At 49.1% G+C, this 22,500-nt stretch overlaps 1 protein-coding gene across 1 annotated transcript in view; it reads left to right on the top strand.

Annotated features, from left to right (window-relative positions):
* Positions 1 to 18,204, top strand: part of polr3e (RNA polymerase III subunit E) — a 46,584-nt gene extending 28,380 nt beyond the window's left edge. The window contains exons 16-21 of the mRNA XM_033040600.1: positions 453 to 610; positions 3,732 to 3,796; positions 6,641 to 7,137; positions 14,425 to 14,502; positions 16,587 to 16,712; positions 17,445 to 18,204. Coding sequence (XP_032896491.1) covers positions 453 to 610; positions 3,732 to 3,796; positions 6,641 to 7,137; positions 14,425 to 14,502; positions 16,587 to 16,712; positions 17,445 to 17,501 — 981 coding nt within the window. The 3' untranslated portion in view covers positions 17,502 to 18,204. The remainder of the gene's footprint in view (positions 1 to 452; positions 611 to 3,731; positions 3,797 to 6,640; positions 7,138 to 14,424; positions 14,503 to 16,586; positions 16,713 to 17,444) is intronic.
* The last annotated feature ends 4,296 nt before the right edge of the window (positions 18,205 to 22,500 follow it).

Raw genomic sequence — 22,500 nt, 5'->3', positions numbered from 1 at the left:
ACCGACCAACATGCCCCATCCGCACTAGTCCCACTTGCCTGCGTTTGGCCCACATCCCTCCAAACCTATCGTATCCATGTACCTGTCTAATTGCTTCTTAAACATTGCGATTGTCCCTGTCTCAGCTACTTCCTCCGGCAGCTCATTCCATACACCCACCACCCTTTGCATGAAAAAGTTACCTCTCAGATTCCTATAAAATCTATCCCCCTTCACCTTAAACCTCTGCAATCTGGTTCTCTATTCCCCTACTCTGGGCAAGAGACTCTGTGCATTTACCTGATCTATTCCTTGCTTTTCATCCTTGCTAAGCATTCTTGTCTTGCTCAGCATTTGAATTCTCCCCCCCCCCCCCCCCCATGGCTGTAACAGTATCTTATTTGTAAAAGCCCCAAAGGCGGTGATTGAAAGCTGGGAACCTGCCCACACCTCTGCTTGTCTCTGTTGAACAGCTGCCCCCTGAAGATGTGAAGGACTTCCTGGAGCAAATGGCGGTTCCGCGGGTCAACAAAGGCTGGGAGTTCCTGCTTCCCCACGACTCCAAGTTTGTGAAGAAGCACCCTGATGTGGTCCAGAGGCAGCACATGCTTTGGATGGGGATACAGGCCAAGTAAAGCAACACCTCCCTCTGGTCTGGGGCTGGGGCTGGGGCTGGGGCTGGGGCTGGGGCTGGGGAAAGCTGAGAGACCCGACTCAAACATGCCAGCAGTAACTCCTTCACTGATAGCGTTATGCGGGTTCCGTAGATTGTACTGAATCCTTCTGCCTTTTTGCCGACACCTTTGTACAGTTTGCAGTAATATTGAGGGTCTGGTTCTCTCTGCCCAGTTCCTTCAGTCAGAAGGTGGTGAATCTGTGGAATTCATTGCCCCAGACGGCATTGGAGGTCAAGTCATTGGGTATTTTTAAAGCAGAGAGTGACAGGTTCTTGATTAGTAAGGATGTCAAAGGTTATGAGGTGAAGGCAGGAGAATGGGGTTGAGAGGGAAAAATAGGTGATCGAATGGCAGAGTAGACGTCTTGGGCCGAATGGCCGAATTCTGCTCCTATGTCTCATTGGCCTCCTGATTGCAGGATGTACAAAGGGAAACATAGAGCAGCACAACACAGGAACAGGCCCCTTGGCCTACAATATCTGTGCCGAACATGATGCCAAGTTAAACTAATCTCTGCCTACATGTGATCCATATCCCTCCATTCCCTACATATCCATGTGCCTGTCTAAAAGCCTCTTAAAATGTCAATGTCATATCTGCCTCAATCGCCAGCCCTGGCAGTACGTTCCAGCCACCACCAATCTATGTGAAAAAAACCTTCAGCACTTATCTCCTTTAAGTGTGACAAAAGATACCCTTCAATGTGTGCACTGACTTATTTAACAGGTTACTTAAGCTGTCACCTGTGAGCTATGTCCCACACATCCCCTTCACCTAAAAGCTACTGTATGCCCTCTAGTCATTAACATCTCCACTCTGAGGGGAAAGGTTTTGCCTGCCTCCCCTGTCTATGCTTCTCATAGTTTTATCTACTTCTATCAGGTCTCCCCGTAGCCCCCGACACTGCAGAGAAAGCAATGCAGGCAAGTCCAGTTGCCCGCCTGGATCTCCGTGTTTAGTAGAGTTTAGAGATACAGTGGGGAAACAGGCCCTTCCACCCACCAAGTCCGCACCAACCAACCACTCCCGCACATTAACACACACGAGGGACAATTTGCACTTATACCAAGTCAATTAACCTACAAACCTGTACGTCTTTGGAATGTGGGAAGAAACCGAAGAACTCTGACAAAAGTCACGCAGGTCACAGGGAGAACGTACAAACTCCGTACAGACAGCACCCATAGTCGGGATCAAACGCGGGTCTCTGGCGCTGCATGCGATGTAAGGCAGCAACTCTACCGCTACGCCAGTGCTCGGTCCAGCCTTTGCTGTTTCCAGTGGCAACGGGTGAAGCAGTTGCCATGGCAGTACAGGAACCCTTGGTGACGGCATTGACCTGCTCTGGTGCCTTCCTCTCACTCCAGCCATCGGCCTCCCGTGCAACATTTACACACACTTCAACTTTCATTAAATCACCCTCTTATTCAAAATTGTCACTCTCTCTCCCCCATTGTTTTCTCTCTCAGCACAAAAGCAGCAATTTGTTTTATGCAGACAAATCATAACAGGTCCAAAGAGCCTCTTTGCACCGACTCCTGCATGGCTTGTGGCTGGCTCCTGCTCAAAGCAGGCTCTCAAATCCCACACCTAACAGTGCTGGTGATTGCAGTGAGCAGAACACTCAGCGGGTCAGGTAGCATCTGTGGAGGGAAATGGACAGGCGAGATTTTGGGTCGGGACCCTTCTTCACACTAATTGTGGGGGGAGGAAGGCTGGATGAGAGGCGAGGGCAGGACAAAGCCTGGAACGTGAGGGGGGTGGTGATTGGCAGATTGTGGAGTAAGGGTGTCGGATATGGGGAGATGAGGGGTGAAATGTAAAGCTGGAGGAAGAATGCGGGTGGAGGGGAATGGTGCTGTTGGGGAGAGGGGGTGAGATAGTGTGGAATGGGTACTCACTGGGTTGTGACACGGGAAAGAGAGGTTGAAGGGGGATAGTATTTAAACCTGGAGAATTCTACTTTCAAACTGTCGGGATTGTAAGCAACTCAAGCGGAGCTGCTTCTCCCGTTTGTGTGTAGATTTCAATGAGCTTGACTTGGTAGCGGTGACAAAATCCAGTCCCTTTTGTCAGGGAGAAGTGGCCGAGAAACAGGGAGCTACTTTCTTCTTCTATTCAATGTGCTGTCTGCTACAACCATTACAATGCAAGGAAACTGCTGGTATGCATTGTGTTGGACAGCCAGCGTCTCTAATGGGCTTCTGGTGCGCTCGTTAGATGTATTAGCACTTGAGACGGGCCTGCCGGAATTATTGTGTCTGGGGAACATGAAACTATTGTTCTCCCAACAGGAGTATCGTGTTCCAATTCTGCAGCACTGCTTTAAGAAGCATGTGAAAGCATTGGGGGACTGACGAATAGGAGATGTAATGCAACACTTGCAGGGTTGAGGGGCTGCAGTTACGTGGCAAGGGTGGGGTGTTCTCAGTGAGGTTCAATAGACCCATTGGTGAGGGCCACATTTAAGAGTATTGTGTAGGAAGGAACTGCAGATATTGGTTTACACCGAAGAAAGACAAAATGCTGGAGTAACTCAGCGGGACAGGCGGCATTTCTGGAGAGAAGGAATGGGTGGCATTTCGGGTCGAAAGGCTCAACCAGAAACGCCTCCCATTGCTTCTCTCTAGGAATGCCACCTGTCCTGCTGAGTTTCTCCAGCAATTTGTGTCTATCTTAAGAGTATTGTGTTCCGTTTCGGTCAGCCTGCTAATATAGGAAGGATGTTGTTAAGCTGGAAAGAGTGCAGATTTGCAAGGACATTGCCGGGACCCGAGGGCCTGAGCTTTAGGGAGATATTACCTACCTGAGCTGAGATAACACGGAGTACAGCGCAGGAACAGGCCCTTTGGCCCACAATGTCTGTGCTGTACATGATGTCAAGTTAAACAAATCTTCACCTGCACGTGATCCATATCTCTCCACTCCCTGCATATCCGCGTGCCTGTCCAAAAGCCTTTTAAACACCACTATTGTATCTGCCTCCACCACCACAGTAAGGCACAGCTATAGATAAAGTGCAGGCTTTGGGGCTGTGAGTTTGCTGCTATAACTATTGGCTTTCTTTGTTTGCAGGTTAGAGAAAGTCTACAATCTCTCCAAGGAAGACATGATGCCAAAGAAACGGGACTCTCAACCAGGTAATAATGAGAAGAAATGAGCCAGCCTTTAATCGCTGCATAGATTTATTTGTCAGGTGGTGATATCAGTGCTAAATTTTGCTTTTGAAAATAGCAAGTGTAGGGATTAATTATTCTGATCATTAAACCCAGTCCAGGTTGCCTGAGTAATCTGATTTAATTTGTATTGAGAGGAGCTAATGAACTTTCAGCTGATGTGCTTGGTGTGAGATTGCTAGGTGGTTGAATGAGGTTGGGCATTCAAGCAATCCATCAATCAGTTAGTGGCGGCACAGCGGGTAGAGCTGCTGCCTCACTGCGCCAGGGACACGGGTTCCATCCCGACCCCCACTATGATCCCTGTTTAAAAAAAAAAAAACGTGCCCTGCACAATTCCTTTAAATTTGCCCTCACCTCAAAACTACGCCTTCTGGTCATTGACATTTCCACCTTGGGGAGGGGTGAGTTGGAAGGTTCTGACTATCTACCCGAGCTGTGCCTCATAATTTTAAATGCTTTCAGGTTTTTCTTCATCCTCCAATGCTCCTGAGAAAACAATCCGTTTCTCCAACCTCTCCTTATAGCTAATACTCTCCAATACAGGCACCATTCTGATAAACCTCCTTTGCACCTTCTCCAAAGCCTCCACAGCACAAAGTAGTAGGGTGACCAGAACGGCACTCAACACTCTGAATGCAAACTGGCCAAAGTTGTAACATGACTTGCTGACTCTTACACTCAGTGCCCCGACCGATGAAGGCGAGCATACTGTGCATCTTCTTTACCATTATATCTACGTACGTAAACACTGGGCACAAAGGCACCACCTGTGAATCTTTCACCAAAGCTTTGATGTCTGCAGGACATTCAGAGTGTTGAGGTCTTAGCCAGTTTTGTTAATTTATGAACAGTCAAGTATTGTACACAGCACCTCTCTCAACGTCGCTCATTGACGTAGAGGCACTGGAAAAGATTTGTAAGCATGAAGCAAGAACTGGGGTTATAACTCCCAGAAGATCGGACAGATTAGAGTTGTTTACTTCACGAAAGCGAGGGATTTAAATTAGGAAGTAGTTACTCAGCAGTGCAGACGTTTGTATTGTGTGGAAGTGTAAATATTGAAACATGGATCAGTCGAGCCGAGTTTTTAGTTTAGTTTATTATTGTCATATGTACTGTAAAAAGCTTTTTGTTGCATGCTAGCCAGTCAGTGAAAAGCCTATACATGATTACAATCGAGCCATCTACAGTGTACAGATACAGGATTAAATGAATAACATTTTAATGCAAGACAAAGTCCAGTAAAGCACAATTACAGATAGCTCAAAGGTCCTCAATAAGGTAGATGGGAGATCAGGACTGTTCTCTAGTCGGTGATAGGGTGGTTCAGTTGCCTGATAGTGGTTGGCAATAAACTGTTCCTGAATCTGGAGGTGTGCGTTTTCACACTTCTGTACATCTAGCCAGAGTGGAGAAGAAGGAGTAACCAGTTGACCTCATTCCCAAAGGGAACGGCTGAGTTGATCAGATGTGAGTTAAGGTAGCTGGATAAACACAGGAGGGAGAAATCAATTGAAGGAGACAGTGCAGTGAGATGAGGAGCAGAATAGACAACAGCATGGATCTGTGCGTCTGGTTTGTCCTGTAAAATTCTCAGCTGAATGTGCATGGTTTACACTTTTAAACTGGAAAGATTACAGAGAAGATTTATAAGGATGTTGCTGGACTCGAGGGTCTGAGCTGCAGGGAGAGGTTGGTCATGCCCGGATTTAATTCCTTGGATCACAGGAAAATGAGGGGTAATCTTATGGAGATGTATAAAATCATGAGGGCAATAGATCGGGTGACTGCAGTCTTTTAACCAGGGTAGGGGGAAATGAAGAACTAGAGGGTTAGGGTTTAAGGTGAGGGGAAAGATTTAAGCGCCAACATTTTCCACTCCAAGGGTGTAGGGTATGTGGAACAAGCTGCCAGAGGAGGTAGTTGAGGCAGGTACTATAACAATGAAGAATCCTCACCCGAGGATGTAAACCATCTGTAGTTTCTTCTGTCGACATTTAAAAGACACATGGACAGCTACATGGATAGGAAAGGTTGAAAGGGAAATGGGCCAAACGCAGGCGAGGCAGGTAGGACTAGCGTAGAGAGGATGTTTGGTTTAGTTTATTGTCACGTGTACTGAGATACAATAAAATACTTTTGTTGCGTGCTAACCAGTCAGCAGAAAGACTGTACATGATTACAATCACGCCATCCATAGTGTGCAGATACAGGATAAAGGGAATAATGTTTAGTGCAAGATAAAGTCTAGACGTAAGTGTAAAGCTAGACTTGTCTAAAGTGCAAGACTATTAAAGATAGTCCAGGGGTCTCCAATAAGGTAGATGGTAGCTCAGGGTAGCTCTCTGGTTGTGATAAGATGGTTCAGTTGCCTGAAACGGTCCCTGAATCTGGAAGGGTTTGTTTTCACACTTCTGTGCCTCTTGCCTGCTGGGAGAGGGAAGAAAGAGTGACCAGAGTGCAACTGGTCCTTGATTATGCTGGCGGCCTTGCCAAGGCAGCGTGAAGTGTAGATGGAGTCAACGGAGGGGAGGTTGGTTTGTGTGATGGTCTGGGCTGCGTCCACAATTCTCTGCAATTTCATGCGGTCTTGGATGGAGCTGTTCCCAAACCACGCGGTGATGCATCCCGACAAATTGCTGTCCACAGCGCATCTGTAGAAGTTGGTGAGAGTTGTTGGGGACATGCCGAACTTCCTATGCCTTCTAAGATTAAGAGTTAGTTGGCAAGGCCTGTTTGCATGCTTGTATGATTCCATTGATGTGGAGTGCCTGGACTGACCGCCCTTTGCCTTGTGTCGAGCAGCTGTGCCTGTGGTGCTGAGTGGGGAGCGGCGAGTGGCCACGGCTAAAGAGCGGGCTCGGGAGAACCACGCCACCCTGGAGAACGACCACCGGCGGCGGAGACCCGGGGCTGGGGCTGAGCCGCAGACCTCCGGCAACTCCCTGCTCGCCATCAAGATCAAGGAGGAGCCGCTGAGCGAGGACGAGCCCATGGACACGTGGTCGGGCCGCAGGGCCGCCAATGGCATCCACTCCGACGAGAGCTCCCGTGACTCGGTGGAGGAACGCTTGGCCGCCAGGAGCCAGGGCGATCAGGCCAAGCAGGTGGCGGCAGAGCTGAGGGCCTTTGTGTTAGGCACCCTCAGGAAACACTATGTGCTCAGTTTAAGTGAGCTGAAGCGACTCTTTAACCTGCACTTGGCCAGCCTGCCGCCTGGCCACATCTTGTTCAGCGGCATCTCTGACCGTATGCTGCAGGAGATCGTGCTGGACTGTGGCTGCAAGCAGATCCTGGTGCCTGTGAGTATCCGCACAGGGGCAAAAGTCAAACTCTCCTTACGTTGGGTTCCAACCATACTCCAGTTATAACCTCAAGAGCCCCGCGTGTTTAATTGTCATCTGTACCCAAAACAGGACAATGACATTCTTAGTGTAGCAACAAGGAACTGCAGATTCTGATATACAAAAGAGGACACAAAGTGCTGGAATAACTCAGCAGGTCAGGCAGCATCTCTGGAGAAAAGCACAAAGTGCTGCAGTAACTCGGCGGGTCAGGCAGCATCTCAAAAACCAGAGGACATGGGTTTAAGGTGAAGGGGGAAAGATTTAAAAGGGACTCGAGGAGCAACTTTCTTTACACAAAGGATGGTGGGTATAGGGAACAGGCTGCCAGAGGAGGTAGTTAAGGCGGGTGCTCTCACAACGTTTAAGAAACATTTGGACAGGTATGTGGATAGGAAAGGTTAGGATGGATATGGGCTAAATGTGGGCATGTTAGTCGGTGTGGGCAAGTTGGGCCGAAGGACCTGTTTCTGTGTTGTACAACGATGACACTGGAAAACATGGGTAGACAATGCTTCTGGTTGGGACCCTTCTGAACAAGGGTGTTGACTCAAAATGTCACTCGTACATGTTCTCCAGAGATGCTGCCTGGCTCGCTGTGTCACTCCACCACTTTGTGTCCTTTTTCTTTCAATTAAATTCTTATGGGCCTGTCCCACTTAGGCGACTGCAGGAGACTATGCAGTCGCCACATGTTCGTGGGTGGTTGCCGGGGAGTCGCCTTGAAAAATTAGCGGCGACCGGAATGAAACCGCCATCTCTTCCCCCCCCCCCCCCCCCCCCGCCCTTTTAAAGGACTTACCGTACACTGTGCTTTAGCCGTCTTAATTACAGCGCCAACCTTCCTGTTCCATCCTTTTCCCAGGGTGAATACAGGTGAGGTGCTCATTCAATACCACGCCCATCTCTTGTACCTCCGGATAGAGATGGCTTTGCTAATCTCGCGCTGCCTCGGCAAGCTGCCACCAGTTTAAGTAAGGGCCAGTCTCACCCCGGTCACTCCATCTTCTCCCCTCTCCCATCAGTAAAAACAACACACCTCCAAATTCAGGGACAGTTTCTTCCCAGATGTTATCAGGCAACTGAACCATCCTATCACCAACAACCAGAGAGCGGCTGTGACCTCCCATCAACCTGATTGGAGACTTCCGAACTATCTTTAATCGGACTTTACTGGACTTTACCTTGCACTAGACATTATTCCCTTTATCCTGTATTGGTACACTGTGGACGGCTCGATTGTAATCACGTCTAGTCTTTCCGCTGAGTGGGAAACACAAAAAAAAAAAGCTTTTCACTGTATCTCGGTAAACGTGACAATAATACTAAACTAAACTAAATCTTTTAAGGGGCTCTATCCTCTTCCCAGTTACTCTTGTGCTCTGTATAAACTTGTAGAATCTCTTTAAATTCTCCTTTGCCTTATCAACTGTGGCAGATAGTGAGTGAGCCAAGGCACAGTGCTGGATGTCACAGCTTGTGGAGGTTGGGAGGTCGCTGGTGGGCAGCACGGTGGTGCAGCGGTAGGGTTGCTGCCTCACAGCACCAGAGACCCAGGTTCGAACCTGACTACGGGTGCTGTCTGGACGCAGTTTGTAAGTTCTCCCTGTGACCGCATGGGTTTTCTCCGGCTGCTCCGGTTTCCTCCCACACTCGTAGGTTAATTGGCTTTTGTAAGTTGTAAAATTGTCCTGAGCCTGTGCTGGATAGTGCTGGTGTACTCGGGCTAAAGTAGCTGTATCTCTCTAGTCTAAAAGGGGAAGAAATGAACTGAGGGTTTGGTAAAACCTTCAGGGTCTTGAACATATTTTCAGTGAGCTTGGAGTGTGTATGAGCACAGAAAATTACCTGAATTACTAGGGTGCAGCCAGCTGTGGTGTCTCTGGCTCGGAGTGTGCTCAGTCGGAGCCGGCCCGGTGGGTGGCAGACAGCAGCTGCTGGTTGTCCTCCAAACGTTAACACGTTTCCTTCCTTTTCTCACGTTTGAGTCTGCAGGGGTTGGAAGTAAAGATAGCAAGCAAAATAGCCCACTCTACGAAAAAGACGTAGTACGGTCATTGGCAGATTCATGGGTAATTTTCGACCCCGTTTCCGTAACCGGCTTCCATCTCCGCACCAAAGATCCCATAGCGGAGCAAAGATACTAGTGCGGAGACGGAAGCCGGTTACGGAAATATCCTCGTAAAAATAAAAGTTCTTTGGTAAAAATCTTCTCCTCATTATCAGAATTATAATTTATTAACACAAACTGTTCCCCCGCAACGTTGATTACACTGCGGGTCGGGTCGGGTTACTGACATGGATGAAAAAAAGGGCCACGTTCCGCTCCATTGCGTACTACACGTCAGCTCATTGTATTTAGCAGGAGTGGTCTATCTTGCCCCGCTATAGGATCTTTGGTTGGAAGTGGTAAATTGGACTCCTCGCTCCTCCCTGGTGGACACGTATGAAAAGCGGTGCCACTCCAGGGGCTGCTGATCTGCCTGTCCCCTCCCACAGTGTCCATTACTCCCGACCTCGCCTTCACTGGCAGTTGCTTCAACCAACGATCCTATAGGGATCTTTGGCTTCAACTCTTCCTGGAGGCATTGGGATGTTTATGAACTGTAAACCTCACGATTCCCACCAGAAATATAGGGTGGCAAAATGGCGCAGTGGGTAGTGCCAGAGACCCGTGTTCAATCTTGACCTCGGGTGCTGTCTGTGTGGAGTTTACACGTTCTCCCTGTGACCTCCAAGTGTTCTGATATCCTCCCACATCCCAAGGATTTGCGAGCTTGTAGGTTAATTGTCCCTCTGTAAATTGCCCCTAGTGTCTAGGGGGTGGATGAGAAAGTGGGGTAACATTCTTCTTCTTGGGTATGGCATGCACAGCCTAACGTTTGTGCACGTCGGGTTGATTGCATTAGTCGAAACAGGGTGGACCACGTGAAGGTTGCAATCTCCCACCCCATAGAACTAGTGTGAACGGTTGATCGATGGTCGGCGTGGATGGGATGGGCCAAAGGGTCTGTTTCCATGCTGTATCTCTGAACAACAAATCTAAAATCCAAGTGCTTAAATGTATTCTTCCCTTATATAAGAAGCTGTGAAACTCGTGCAGAAGTGGGAGGTTCTGTACAAAGCAGCAGAAAAGAACATTCAGTTCATTAACACCATTCATGACTGGAGGCGTCGCAAAGTCCTGGGGGGGGGGGGGGGGGGAAGCATTTAATTAGTTGTCATTAGCGTTGTGAAGGAGATAGCGTGGCAGAAATGAAGCGCGGAACTCATCTTACTGTGACTGATGAATTTTAGCCAGGCATCCTTTTGGATATGAGGTTAATACTGGCTCTGAAAGTCAGCTTGAAAGTGTGCAGAAAGATAGTCCCCAAAACAAACCCAGCCACCGTGGATGCCTCTTCCCCCCCCCCAGCTGAATGCTGTTAGGCCAGAGGCCCTTTGGCCCACAATGTCCATGCCAAACATTATGTCGTTAAATTAGTCTCTGTCTGCAAGTGATCCATATCCCCTCCATTCCCTACATATCCATGTGCATATCTAAAAGCCCCTTAAACACCACTATTGTATCTGCCTCTACCATCACACCTGGCAGCCCATTGTAGGCATTCTCCACTCTGTGAACAAAAAAAAAACCTGCCCTGCACAACTTCTTCAAACTTTGCTCCGCTGACTATAAAGCTGCGCCCCCCCGGTTGCTGACACTGCCACCCTAGTATTAATACTGAGCTTGTTTAAGGGTCTCGACCCGAAACGTCGCCAATTCCTTCTCTCCATAGATGCTGCCTCACCTGCTGAGTTTCTCCAGCTTTTTGTGTCTATCTTTAATACTGAGCTTGCCGCGTCCACTGCTGTGATCAACCTGCAGTGTTGAGCATGAGGGTCAGGCAATGGGTAATACATCTCCAAACAGTGCAGCCGCCAGGAAAGTTCCCCTTCAGTCTGCTCCTTCCTGCCCCATCTCCTGCCCCTCCTCTCCTCTCCTCTCCTCGCACATGCACTCAGCTCAAGTGAATGAAAACCCCTCTACAACTCTGGGAACCGTGGAATGTGCAATAGAAAATCCTAAAATATTTGCTGTCGTTATGGATATAATAAGATTACATTTTATGAAGACAGATCAGCTTAATTGTGAGAAAGGAAGTACAAAGGCGATTACATGATTGGGGACAGAATACGTTCAGTACTCAGGCTAATCCTGTTGGATTTGATGAGGGGGGGGGCTGGAGAACTACCACTGTTAGCACAGATGTGAACAGTGTCTGTGACTGTTTAATTATTGATGCAAGTGCTTAGGCTGAGGGCTTGTGTGTTGGATCTGATTAATTGGTGCCATCTGCTGTGTGTTGATTTTTAAAATGAGATTAAAATGCCAGATGAAGATAATTGTTTTGATATCGAAAGATACGTTCCAATCTTCTCGGGCCTTGCAGCCTGTAATGTCCGTACATATCTTGAGCATGGTGCCAACATAAACTAATCTCCTCTGCCTGTACCGGATCTATATCTGTCCAATCCCTGCATATCCATGTGCCAATCTAAAAGCTTCTTAAACACCACTGTCGTTTCTGCCTCCACCACCAGCCCAGCAGCATGTTCCAGGCACCCGTCATTCTCTGTGTGAAAAAAACTTGCCCCGCACACCTCCTTCAAACGTTGCCCCTCTTGCCTTAGAGCTATGCCGTGTGATATTACACCTCAAATCAAATGGAGCCAGGCCCTTCGGCCCAACTTGTGCGTGCCGACCAAGGTGCTCCATCTAGTTTAGTCCCATTTTCCTGCCTTTGGCCCATATCCCTTGCACCACCTGGAAATGTCCTGGAAGTTATTGCCAGCAGCGACGGCGACTATCGAAGGCAGCCACATTCCACAACTGTCCCCAGTGTGTGGATCAGTGATGGAATCTGTCAGCAGTTGGTAATGTGGGGAGATCAAAATGGAGTCAGTGTAAAGGTGTGCTTAATGATCAGCACGGACTCTGTGGGCTGCAGGGCCTCCTTCCTTTCTGTACGACTCTCTGTCTCAGGTGCTTGCACCTCTACACTGCAGCACATGCCAGCTCTGCCCTCACCCCACCTGCTCCGACCTGTGAGACGGTGCCTCAACCCGCATAGCCGCACACCTGACACATTCAGAGGGATTTAAAAAAGCCGCTGCTGTGCACGGTAATTGGATTGGGTGTGCGGTGGGATGTGGCGGGGGTGAGAAATGGTGTTTGTCTGCAGATTGTGTGAAGCAGGAGATTATGCACACAGACTTTGTCCCTAGCTGGGTTAGTGCTGATGTTGGGCCCGTTCCCAGTCTTTGCTTTAAACTGCCTCGCCCGGCAGCTGTGCAGTGGTTTACACCAAGGGGCTCGCAGAGGATTGCAGCACGTTGCAGAGTCATGTTTGTATTGAATTAGTTTCATAGAAAATATCTAAAACCTAGCAGAGGATTACGTTTGTAAAATCATTTGCCAGATTTTGGTTTAGTTTAGAGATACAGCGTGGATACAGGCCCTTCCACCTGTCTGTGCCGACCAGCGATCCCAACACACTAGCGCTATCCTACACACTAGGGGCAACTCACAATATACAGAGGAAGAGTGAGGTGTTGCATTTTGGGACGTCGAACAAGGGCAGAGTAAATGGTCGGCCTCTGGTTAGTGTTGTAGAGCGGAGGGATCTAGGAGTACAGGTGCATGGTTCCTTGAAGGTAGGTAAGGTGGTCAAAAAGGCTTTTGGCACTTTGGCTTTCGTCAGTCAGAGTATTGAGTGTAGAAGTTGGGAGTGTTTAAGAAGGAACTGCAGATGCTGGAAAATCGAAGGTAGACAAATTTTGCTGGAGAAACTCAGCGGGTGCAGTAGCATCTATGGAGCGAAGGAAATAGGCAACGTTTCGGGCCGATGGGAGTTGCTTCTTTCCTTTGGTTGCCTGTTGCCTGGGACACTGAGCTCCTGTAATTACAGTGCTGAGCATTTTCTAACAATGCGTTCCTGTTGTGGTTTTCACCATTCACAAATACCTCTGATACTTTGTGGTTTACTCACGACCAGCACAGTGGCGCAGCAGGTAGAGCTGCTCCCTCACAGCGCCAGAGGCCCGGGTTTGATACCGACTACAGCTGCTGTCTGTACGGAGTTTGTACCTTCTCCCTGTGACCGCGTGAGTTTACTCCGGGTGCTCTGGTTTCCTCCCATTTCCCAATGACGTGTGGGTTTGTAGGTTAAGTGGCTTACAGTCATAGAGTGATACAGTGTGGAAACAGGCCCTTCGGCCCACAATGTCCCAGCTACACTAGTCCCACTTGCCTGCGCTTGGTCCATATCCCTCCTAACCTGCCCTATCCATGTACCTGTCTGTTTCTTAAATGATGGGATAGTCCCAGCCTCAACTACCTCCTCTGGCAGCTTGTTCCATGTACCCACCACCTTTGAGTGAAAAAGTTACCCCTTGGATTCCTATGAAATCTTTTCCCCTTGACTTGAACCTATGTCCTCTGGTCCTTGATTCCCCTACTCTGGGCAAGAGATTTTGTGTATCTGCCTGATCTATTCCTCTTGTGATTTTGAATACCTCTGTAAGATCTCCCCTTATCCTCCTGCGCTCCATGGAATAGAGACCCAGCCTACTCAATCTCTCTCTATAGTTCACACCCTCTAGTCCTGGCAACATCTTCGTAAATCTTTTCTGAACCCTTTCAAGCTTGATAATATCTTTCCTATAACATGATGCCCAGAACTGAACACAATATTCTAAATGCGGTCTCACCAACGTCAACATGGCCTCCCAACTCCCATCAGTCTGAAACTTCTTAAACGTTGCGATAGTCCCTGCCTCAACGACCTCCTCCAGCAGCTCGGTCCATACACCCACCACCCTTTGTGTAAAATAAAGTTACCCTCACCTTAAACCTATGTCCTCTGGTTCTCTATTCCCCTACTACGTGCAAGAGACACTGTGCATTTAGCCGATATTTTCCTCGTGATTTTGTACACCTCTATAAGATCACCCCTCCTCCTCCTGTGCTCCAAGGAATAAAGTTCTCGCCTGCTCAGCCTCTCACTGTAGCTCAGGCCCTGGAGTCCTGGCAACATCCTCGTCAATCTTCTCTGCACCCTTTCAGCTTGACAACATCTTTCCTAGAACACAGTGACCAAAACTGAACACAATACTCTAAATGTGGCCTCACATTTGTGGGGTGCTCTCTGCTGTGGGGGTTCAGTGGGATCTCTCCCTCTCTCACACATGCTCATTCTTCAGTTCCCTCCACAGACAACTGCTTCAGCTGATGAACAGAAGATCTTTGCACTTTGGGAAGCGGGGGACGCCTTTGATCAGGTGAGTTACTCGTTACAAAGAGTCTTGTTCTTGCTGTGACCATAGAGTCATACAGCAGGGAGACAAGCCCATCAAGATGCCCCATATCCCTCTAAACCTTTCCTATCCAGGTACTTGTCCAAATGTCTCTTAAATGCTTTTATAGATCCTGCCTCAACTACCTCCTCCAGCAGCTCATTCCATATACCCATCACCCTCTGTGTGGAAAAAGTCACCTCAAATTCCTATTAAATCTTTCTCCTCTCAACTTAAACCTATGTCCTCTGGTTCTTGGTTGCCCTACTCTGGGTAAAAGACTGTGCATTCACCCTATCTATTTCCCTCATCATTTCACTTATCTATGACCTCAGCCTCCAGCACTCCAAGGAATAAAGTCCTAGCCTGCTGAACCTTAAGCTCTCAAGTCCTGGCAACGTCCTTGTAAATACAATACAATACAATATTTATTACATGTCATTTGAACCTCAGTGAGGCTCAAACGAAACTCCGTTTCCACAGCCATACAAACAAAGACAATTTCCTACAGACATACACACAATTCAATTTACAGAAACATCCATCACAGTGAACCCACTGTGATGGAAGGCAAAGGCTTTTCTCTCCCCTGTTCTCCATTTCTCTCCCAATGTCGAAGCCCCAGGCGGGCGATGATAAGTCCCACGGCCATTTTAGGCCGCGCCGGGCGATGTACGGCCCCGCTCCCGGTCTAAAAGTCAAAAGGTTGGAGCCCCCGGCGGGCGCTGGAATGTCCCACGGCCATTAAGCCGCGCTGGGCGATGCACGGCCCCGCTCCGGGTCGTTCCAACCCCGTGACACGGGCTGGAGACGTTGCGTTACGGGAGCTCCGGAAAGCGGTCTCTCACCCGGACCCGCGAGCTCCCGATGTCCCAGTCCACCGGACCTGCGGCTGCAGCTGGAGCCTCCGAGCTACGTGGTCGGGCCGCAGCAGCGAGTCACCATCGCTCCCCAAGCTCCGATGCCGGCCAGCCCCACGATGGTAAGTCCGCAGGCTCCGTGACTGGAGCCCCCAGGTCGTTCAGGCTGGAGGCCGCTCCACGGTGCTAGGCCCCAACGACAACAGAGACCCGACAGGGAAAAGGTCGGGTCTCCCGTACAGGGAAGATATTTTTTTTAAGTTTTACCCCTCCCCCCCCCCCTCCCGCCCCCCACATATACACAGTTAAAACCACTATTAAAAAACACAACAACTACATTTAACTAGACAATAAATAAAAAAAAAGACAGACAGGCTGTAGTGGCCGCTGCAACACAGAGTCACGCCGCCACCGTCTCTGCACTCCTCCCATCCTGTGGCAGAGATTGAGGGTTAGTTTACAGCAGCCCCACGCAGTGCAGGGAGAGTGAACAAAGACCACTGGACAGGAGCAGAGATCAAGGCTGGAGCCGTAAGGTAGCAGCACTACCTGCTGCACGTCACGCTGACAGGGTAGAGTTGCTGCCTAACAGCTGCAGAGACCCGGGTACGATCTTAACCTTGGGTGCTATCTGTACAGAGGTTGCACGTACTCCCTATAACCTGCGTGGGTTTTCTCCAGATGCTCCGGCTTCCTCCCATAGTCCAAAGACGTGCAGGTTTGTAAGTTAATTGGCTTTGGTAAAATTGTAAATTGTCCCTAGTGTTTAGGATAGTGCTAGTGCGCTGGGGTCGCTGGTCGGAGCAGATTTGGTGGACCGAAGGGCCTGTTTCCACGCTGTATCTCTAAAACTAAAATGGGTATTGAATAAATAGTAAAAATACACAGAAACAGGCCCTTCGACCCAGCTTGCCCAGGCTGACCAAGTTGCCCCATCTACACTAGTCCCACCTGCCCTTGTGTGGCCCATGTCCCTCTAAATCTTTTCTATCCACGTAGCTGTCCAAGTGTCTCTTACATGCACAAAGAGCCAGGGCTTCCAGTGACAGGCAGAGGGAGCCAGGGCCAGCTCTGATCAGTTCAGCCAGCCAGTATGCCCAGGATGGGCAGAATGACCTCTGGTGCCTTCCCAGCTCTGGGATAACTGAACAAGACTGGGTCATCTCCAGCCCACCAGCATTGATGTGTCTATGGATTATCCTGTTTCAGCACCGGCAGATACTCCTGGAGATATTCTCGAAGAATTACCGCGTGCGGAGAAATGTTATCCAATCCAAACTCTGCCATGATGTCGGAGAAAATCTCAGCAAACCAGATGTGGACAAGGTGCTGAAGGTAAGGCTCATCGAGCGTCCCGTTCTGCTTAGCGCGGGGTTGAGAGTGTTGTTGCAGGCTGCCTCTGCATTCCATCCGCACAGACACACAAGTGGTGCAGCTAGTAGAGCTGCTACCTCACAGCACCAGAGACCCAGGATCGATCCTGACTAGACTTTAGAGATACACCGTGGAAACAGGTCCTTTGTCCCAGTTCAGTTTAGTTTATTGTCACGTGTACCGAGGTACAGAGAAAAGCATTTGTTGCATGCTAAGCCATCGAGTCAACGGCAACCAACGATCATCCCGTACGTGGATAGGAAAAGTTTAGAGGGATATGGGACGACTGTAGTTGGGGCATCTTGGTCGGCATGGACAAGATGGGCTGAAGGGCCAGTTTTCATACACTATGACTCTCAATAGCAGTGGGTGCATGGACCGTACTGTCCGGGGTTCTGTTGGAGGCACATACAACAGTGGTGTTTGAGGCTTTTAGATAGGCCCATAGATATAGAGGGATATGGATCAAGTGCAGGCACAAGAGACTATTTTAGCTTAATTTATGAACGAATGCAAATCTACTTCTGGGGTCAGCACACAGAGTGATCTGGCCTAGCATCATGTCCAGCACAGACATTGTGGGCCGAAGGGCCTGTTCCTGTGCTATGTTCTGTGGCTTTGTGAAAGGCGGCAAGTTGCTTCTGACCCCAGGCCTGCACGTGTCTCTCTGAACTCTTCCTCCTTTTTTTGCAGGACTGCTGTGCGAGCCACGGTGGAATGTGGTATCTCAAAGGAACTCTGCCTTCCTGACGGCTGCTGATCGCCCTGCGGCGGCAACAGTGGGCAGGGCGGTGAGGTGACTGTTGGTGAAGCAGCGGTTAACGCCCGCGTGCCTTTGACGGTTTTGTGTGGACGCCCGGTCACCGCGGAGGGCAGAACTGGATGTAGTGTCGCCCGTACCCACACACGGGATGGAGAATAAAGACCCGGATCATCCTTGCAACTCGGTGTTAACGGACGGATCTCTAGACTTAGGTGCTGTGTTCAAAAGCAGGTCGCAGAATTGAATCAGAAACAGATCTACTTGTAAGGAATCATGGAATGTCATTTAGTTTCTTCCTTGGTTTCAAATCAAATTTAATCTCCAGCCATTGTGGATAATGGTTCATGATAAGGTCAGTGATACATCGCCAAATCAAAAAGCTTGCAGTCCAGTTCATTAAAACGCCTGCCCGATTTCACTAACGAGAGATGTCGGCCAGAGATCGTGAGCAATCCCAGTGTGAATGAGCTCACGCGGTTAATATGATGGTTTGTTCTATTAACACCATGAGTTGTAACCAAATCCCTCTTGTTCTTGGGCTGCTTTTCTCCATGTAACATATTTATGGTTTTATTTAGATTGCATCCTAATGTGCGATTGTCGCTTTACGGATGAGGGGACGCGGGCGGCTTGTTTTGGCTGCTAGAAATAATCTGAGAGAAACTGTAAATAAAATGTTCAAAGCATAAAGCTGAGGTGCCATCTCTGGTGCAGTGATTCACCACGCCTGGACTTTGAGGGGGATGTGACTTCCTACCTACATCCAAAGCCCCTCATGCTCTCTCCAACACTTTCAATAACGTTCAATTCTTCAGCCCCCGTCGCCTCACCTTTACCATGGATCTCCATCCTCCCACCAGAAAGATGTCCAGGCCCTCTGATTCTTCCTTGACCAGTGACTCATTCAGATCCCCTCTCCTCCACCTGATACAACTTGTCCTCGCCCTCAACAGTTTTACTTTAAATCCCAGCAAAGCATCAAAGTGTTGGAGTAACAGTGGGTAAGGCAGCTTCTGTGGAGGGAATGAGACACGATATTTTGGGTCGGAACAGTTCATCAGTCTGAGGTTACTCCAGCACTTGCTCATGATTCTTGCATCTTTGTTCTTTGTCTCTATTTGGACTCCTCTCATATTCTTCAGGTCAAAGGTGTACGGTTGGACACATGTGCCCCTGTCATGCCTGTGTTTTGGTCATGTATATGGTCAGGGAGGGGGGCTGGGACTGTCTCTGTCAATGTTGTACACTGGCACCATCTTCAACTCTCCGCTCCACCAGTGCTGCCACCTGCACCCATGCAGAACTCACTCATTTTATCAACTTTACCGCGAACTTCCACCAACTCCGACACCTCTCACCCTTCTCCATCCCAGGGGACAGAATATGTACTGATGTCAGTCTTATGAAGAGTCCAACCCGAAATGTTGCCAGTCCATTCCCTTCATAGATGCTGAGTTCCTCCAGCACTTTGTGTTTTGTTCACGATTCCTGTATCTCCATGTGAATTCCTGTGGTATACTTGGGAAATTATTGTCATTGCAAGTCCGATCCCTTCAACGAGATGTTGGTAGACCGTATCCCAACCGCAGATTGTAATGTCGGTGAGATCCGCTAGTTTATTTGGTTCATGTTATTGTAATAGGTTGCCTGATTGATGTGCCAATCTAAAAGCGATTTCAATGCCACTTTCATATCTAGCTCCCCTGGCAGTGAGTCCCAGGCTCCCACCACTGTGTCTTATCTACATTTGGCGAGCTCCCCCTGGATCTCGTGCTGTGACCTTCCTGACCAGCCTTCCTGCAAGACCTTGACAAAAGCTTTGTTCTGGTCCACGTGGACTGGGTAAATTGGTTATGGGACATTTTATGTATCCTGGGAGACGGGGGTGTGATAGAGGCAGGCGAGGGAACACCTCTAATGTCTGAGCACAAAGCAGTTCAATAACAGTAGTGGTTCATCAGCAGAGACCTGGGTTCGATCCTAACTATGGGCGCTGTCTGTGTGGAGATTTTTTCTTTTCCCTGTGACGACGTGGGTTTTCTCAGTGCTTTGGTTTCCTCCCACATTTGTAGGTTAATTGGCTTCTGTAGATTGTCCTTAGTGTGTAGGATAGAATTAGTGTACGTGTAATCGCTGGGCCAAAGGACTAGTTTGCATTCTATAATCTCTAAACTAAATTAGCTGGTGCTTTAAGCAAATCCGGCAGACCTTGTTTGTTACGAACAAAACACAAAACAGACTCTGAACAACTGTTTATTAAAACATTATAACACAGAGCAGGAACAATTTCCTTTGTCGGTCAGGAGAGGATTACAGGTACACACTGGAATCTGCCGGCCTTGTCCTCCTGCCCAGAGTTGTGACGGTAGTCGGCTCCTTCAGCCCACCACTCAGACCAGGAGTGGGTCGAGACTGAGACAGAACCACGTGGCAAACAGTGGCCCACACCCCCTGTGCTTGGCACAGGTCATCAGGGGATGGATTCCTGCCAACCCCCTTCCTCCAAAGAGCCTGTTTCCCCTCTTGTTCCCACGAGAAACAAGGCAGGGAGGGGGGCTGGGACTGTCTCTGTACCCGGGACACCTGTGGGCAGGAGCGCTGTCCTAATATCCCAACCCCTCAGTCCCAGCCCTTCCACCACCCCTCACCTCAGCATCGTGAAACACGCCCTTCGGCCCATCGAATCTGCACTGACCCGCAACATGTTTACACAAATTGCCTTTTTAAATTATTCTCTCCCTCCCGTTCTCATCAGCTCTGCTACATTCTGTCCTGGGACCATTTACAGCAGTTATTTAACCCACCGGCCTGCACGTCTTTGGGGAGTGGGAGGAAACAGGAGGACTCGGTGGGAACCCAGACAGTCACAGGGAGAACATGCAAACCCTCGATACGATTGTCCCGGGGTCTCTGCCTCCATGCACACACACCATCTGGCCACCCCCTCAACACCTGCAAGCAGAAACGACACAAAGTATCGGAGTAACTCAGCAGATCAGGCAGCATCTCTGGAGAACATGGATAGGCGACGTTTGTTAGACCATCGTTTTAGTGCAGGAGTTATCCTGAAGACAAAGAATCACAGGCACTGGTTTACCAAGCAAAGATTTAATGAAGACATAAGGAACTGCAGATGCTGGTTTACAATAAAAGACAAAGTGGGGAGACGAGGTAGGGTCCCATCTGCCCATGATCTCCAGGGATGCTGCCTGACCTGAGTTACTCCAGCACTTTATGCCTTTTTTATGTCAAACAGCATCTGCTGTTCCTTGTCTTCACTAATCGGCTGTAGCCCAATGCCCACTAGTCTCCCAGCATCACGTCACTAGAGCTGAGGTAACTGTGAATCTTCACATAGCGTTCACTTAGCACCTTGGTCCGCCTCCTCCAAATCCACGATGAGTGCTGAGTGCTAACTTAGACTAGAGTCTTTTGCAGACAGCAGACTCTTACTGACAGCAGGAAGGGAGAGTCGGGGGCACTGATTGAACCCCGTCGACAATACAGCCAGAATGTTGCCCATCAGCAGACTGAGCCTTTGCCACTCTGAAACCAACATAACCATGACAGAGTCCTTCCAAATGGCCCAGGAGGGGAGGCAGCGCTCAGAGACCAGCTCCCCTGCTCTGGCAGCACACACCCCACAACCCCTCCCTCACACACACACACACACACAGCCAGGCCTTCTGGTTTTGAGGGGGGTGGGGGAGGGGGGGGTGCAGATGACCACCCTAGGAAACTAATGGTCAGTTAGATAGAACAAGTCGTCTCTGGACAGACTTGCATTTATGAAGAATATGGATAGGTGACGTTTCGGGTCAAGGCCTTTTTTTAATGCAGTAATCATCCGGAAATAAAATACCACAGATGCTGATTTACAAACAAAAAAATGTTCAAGTAGCAACAATAAATCAAACAATGGCTTGGAAAACATGATGCTGGAAACACACAGCAAGTCAGGCAGTATCCGTGGAGAGAAACTACTGCTTTTCCAATGGAAGACCCGTGGTGAAAGACAGGAAAGAAACAAAAGTTGGCTTGAGGTTGTAGAGAGAGGGAGAAGAGGGATGGGATTGTGGGAGACAGGGCAAGGTCAGGACTGCTGTGGGGATGTCACTCAGTCTGTAGTAGGGCAGTTGAGGAGAGAAGACACAAAGACGTGTAAAACACAAATGCACGATGTGGGAGATGCCCGACAGGAGGGGGAGGGAAATCAGGGTCAGAGAAGTGTCTCCACAGCAGAAACGGCCGGCTCTGATAGGATGCAACCGAGCTGGAGTTGGAGAATACAAACCTACGCCTGCTCTTGCATTGCAGAGTGGGAGGTGACTTCCCTTGTATCACAAAGGGCGGCACGGTGGTGCAGCGGTAGAGTTGCTGCCTTACAGCTCTGCCAGCACAGGAGACCCGGATTCAATACAGACTATGGGTGCTGTCTGTAGAGTTTGTACATTCTCCCCGTGACCACGTGGGTTTTCTCCGAGATCTTCGGTTTCCTCCCACACTCCAAAGACGTACAGGTTTGTAGGTAAATTAGCTTGGTAAATGTAAAAATTGTCCCTAGTGTGTTTAGGATAGTGTTAATGTGCAGGGATCGCTGGTCGGCCTCAGACCTGGTGGGCTGAAGGGCCTGTTTCCATGCTGTATCTCTAATCTAAACAAGTGGCCTTTTCTGCTGCAAGTTATCCACCTTTACTTTAGAGATCCACCATGAGAACAAGCCCTTCGGCCCACCGAGTCTGCGCCAGCCAGCGATCACCCATACACTAGCACTATCCTACACTCTATTTACAATTTACAGAAGATAATTAACCTACAAAACCTGTACGCTGTGGAATTTGGGTGAAAATCCATGCGGTCACAGGGACAACGTAAAACTCCGTACAGACAGCATCACTAGTCAGGATTGAACTTCGGTCTCCGGCGCTGTAAAGCAGCAACTCTACCGCTGCGCCACCCGGGCCTCCTGTAACAGTAGCCATTTCT

The sequence above is a fragment of the Amblyraja radiata genome, chromosome 22 (genome assembly GCF_010909765.2).
Source record: "Amblyraja radiata isolate CabotCenter1 chromosome 22, sAmbRad1.1.pri, whole genome shotgun sequence".
Classification (NCBI taxonomy): domain Eukaryota; kingdom Metazoa; phylum Chordata; class Chondrichthyes; order Rajiformes; family Rajidae; genus Amblyraja; species Amblyraja radiata.
The sequence above is the reverse complement of the archived record's forward strand: the minus strand, read 5'-3'. Positions and strand labels throughout refer to the sequence as shown.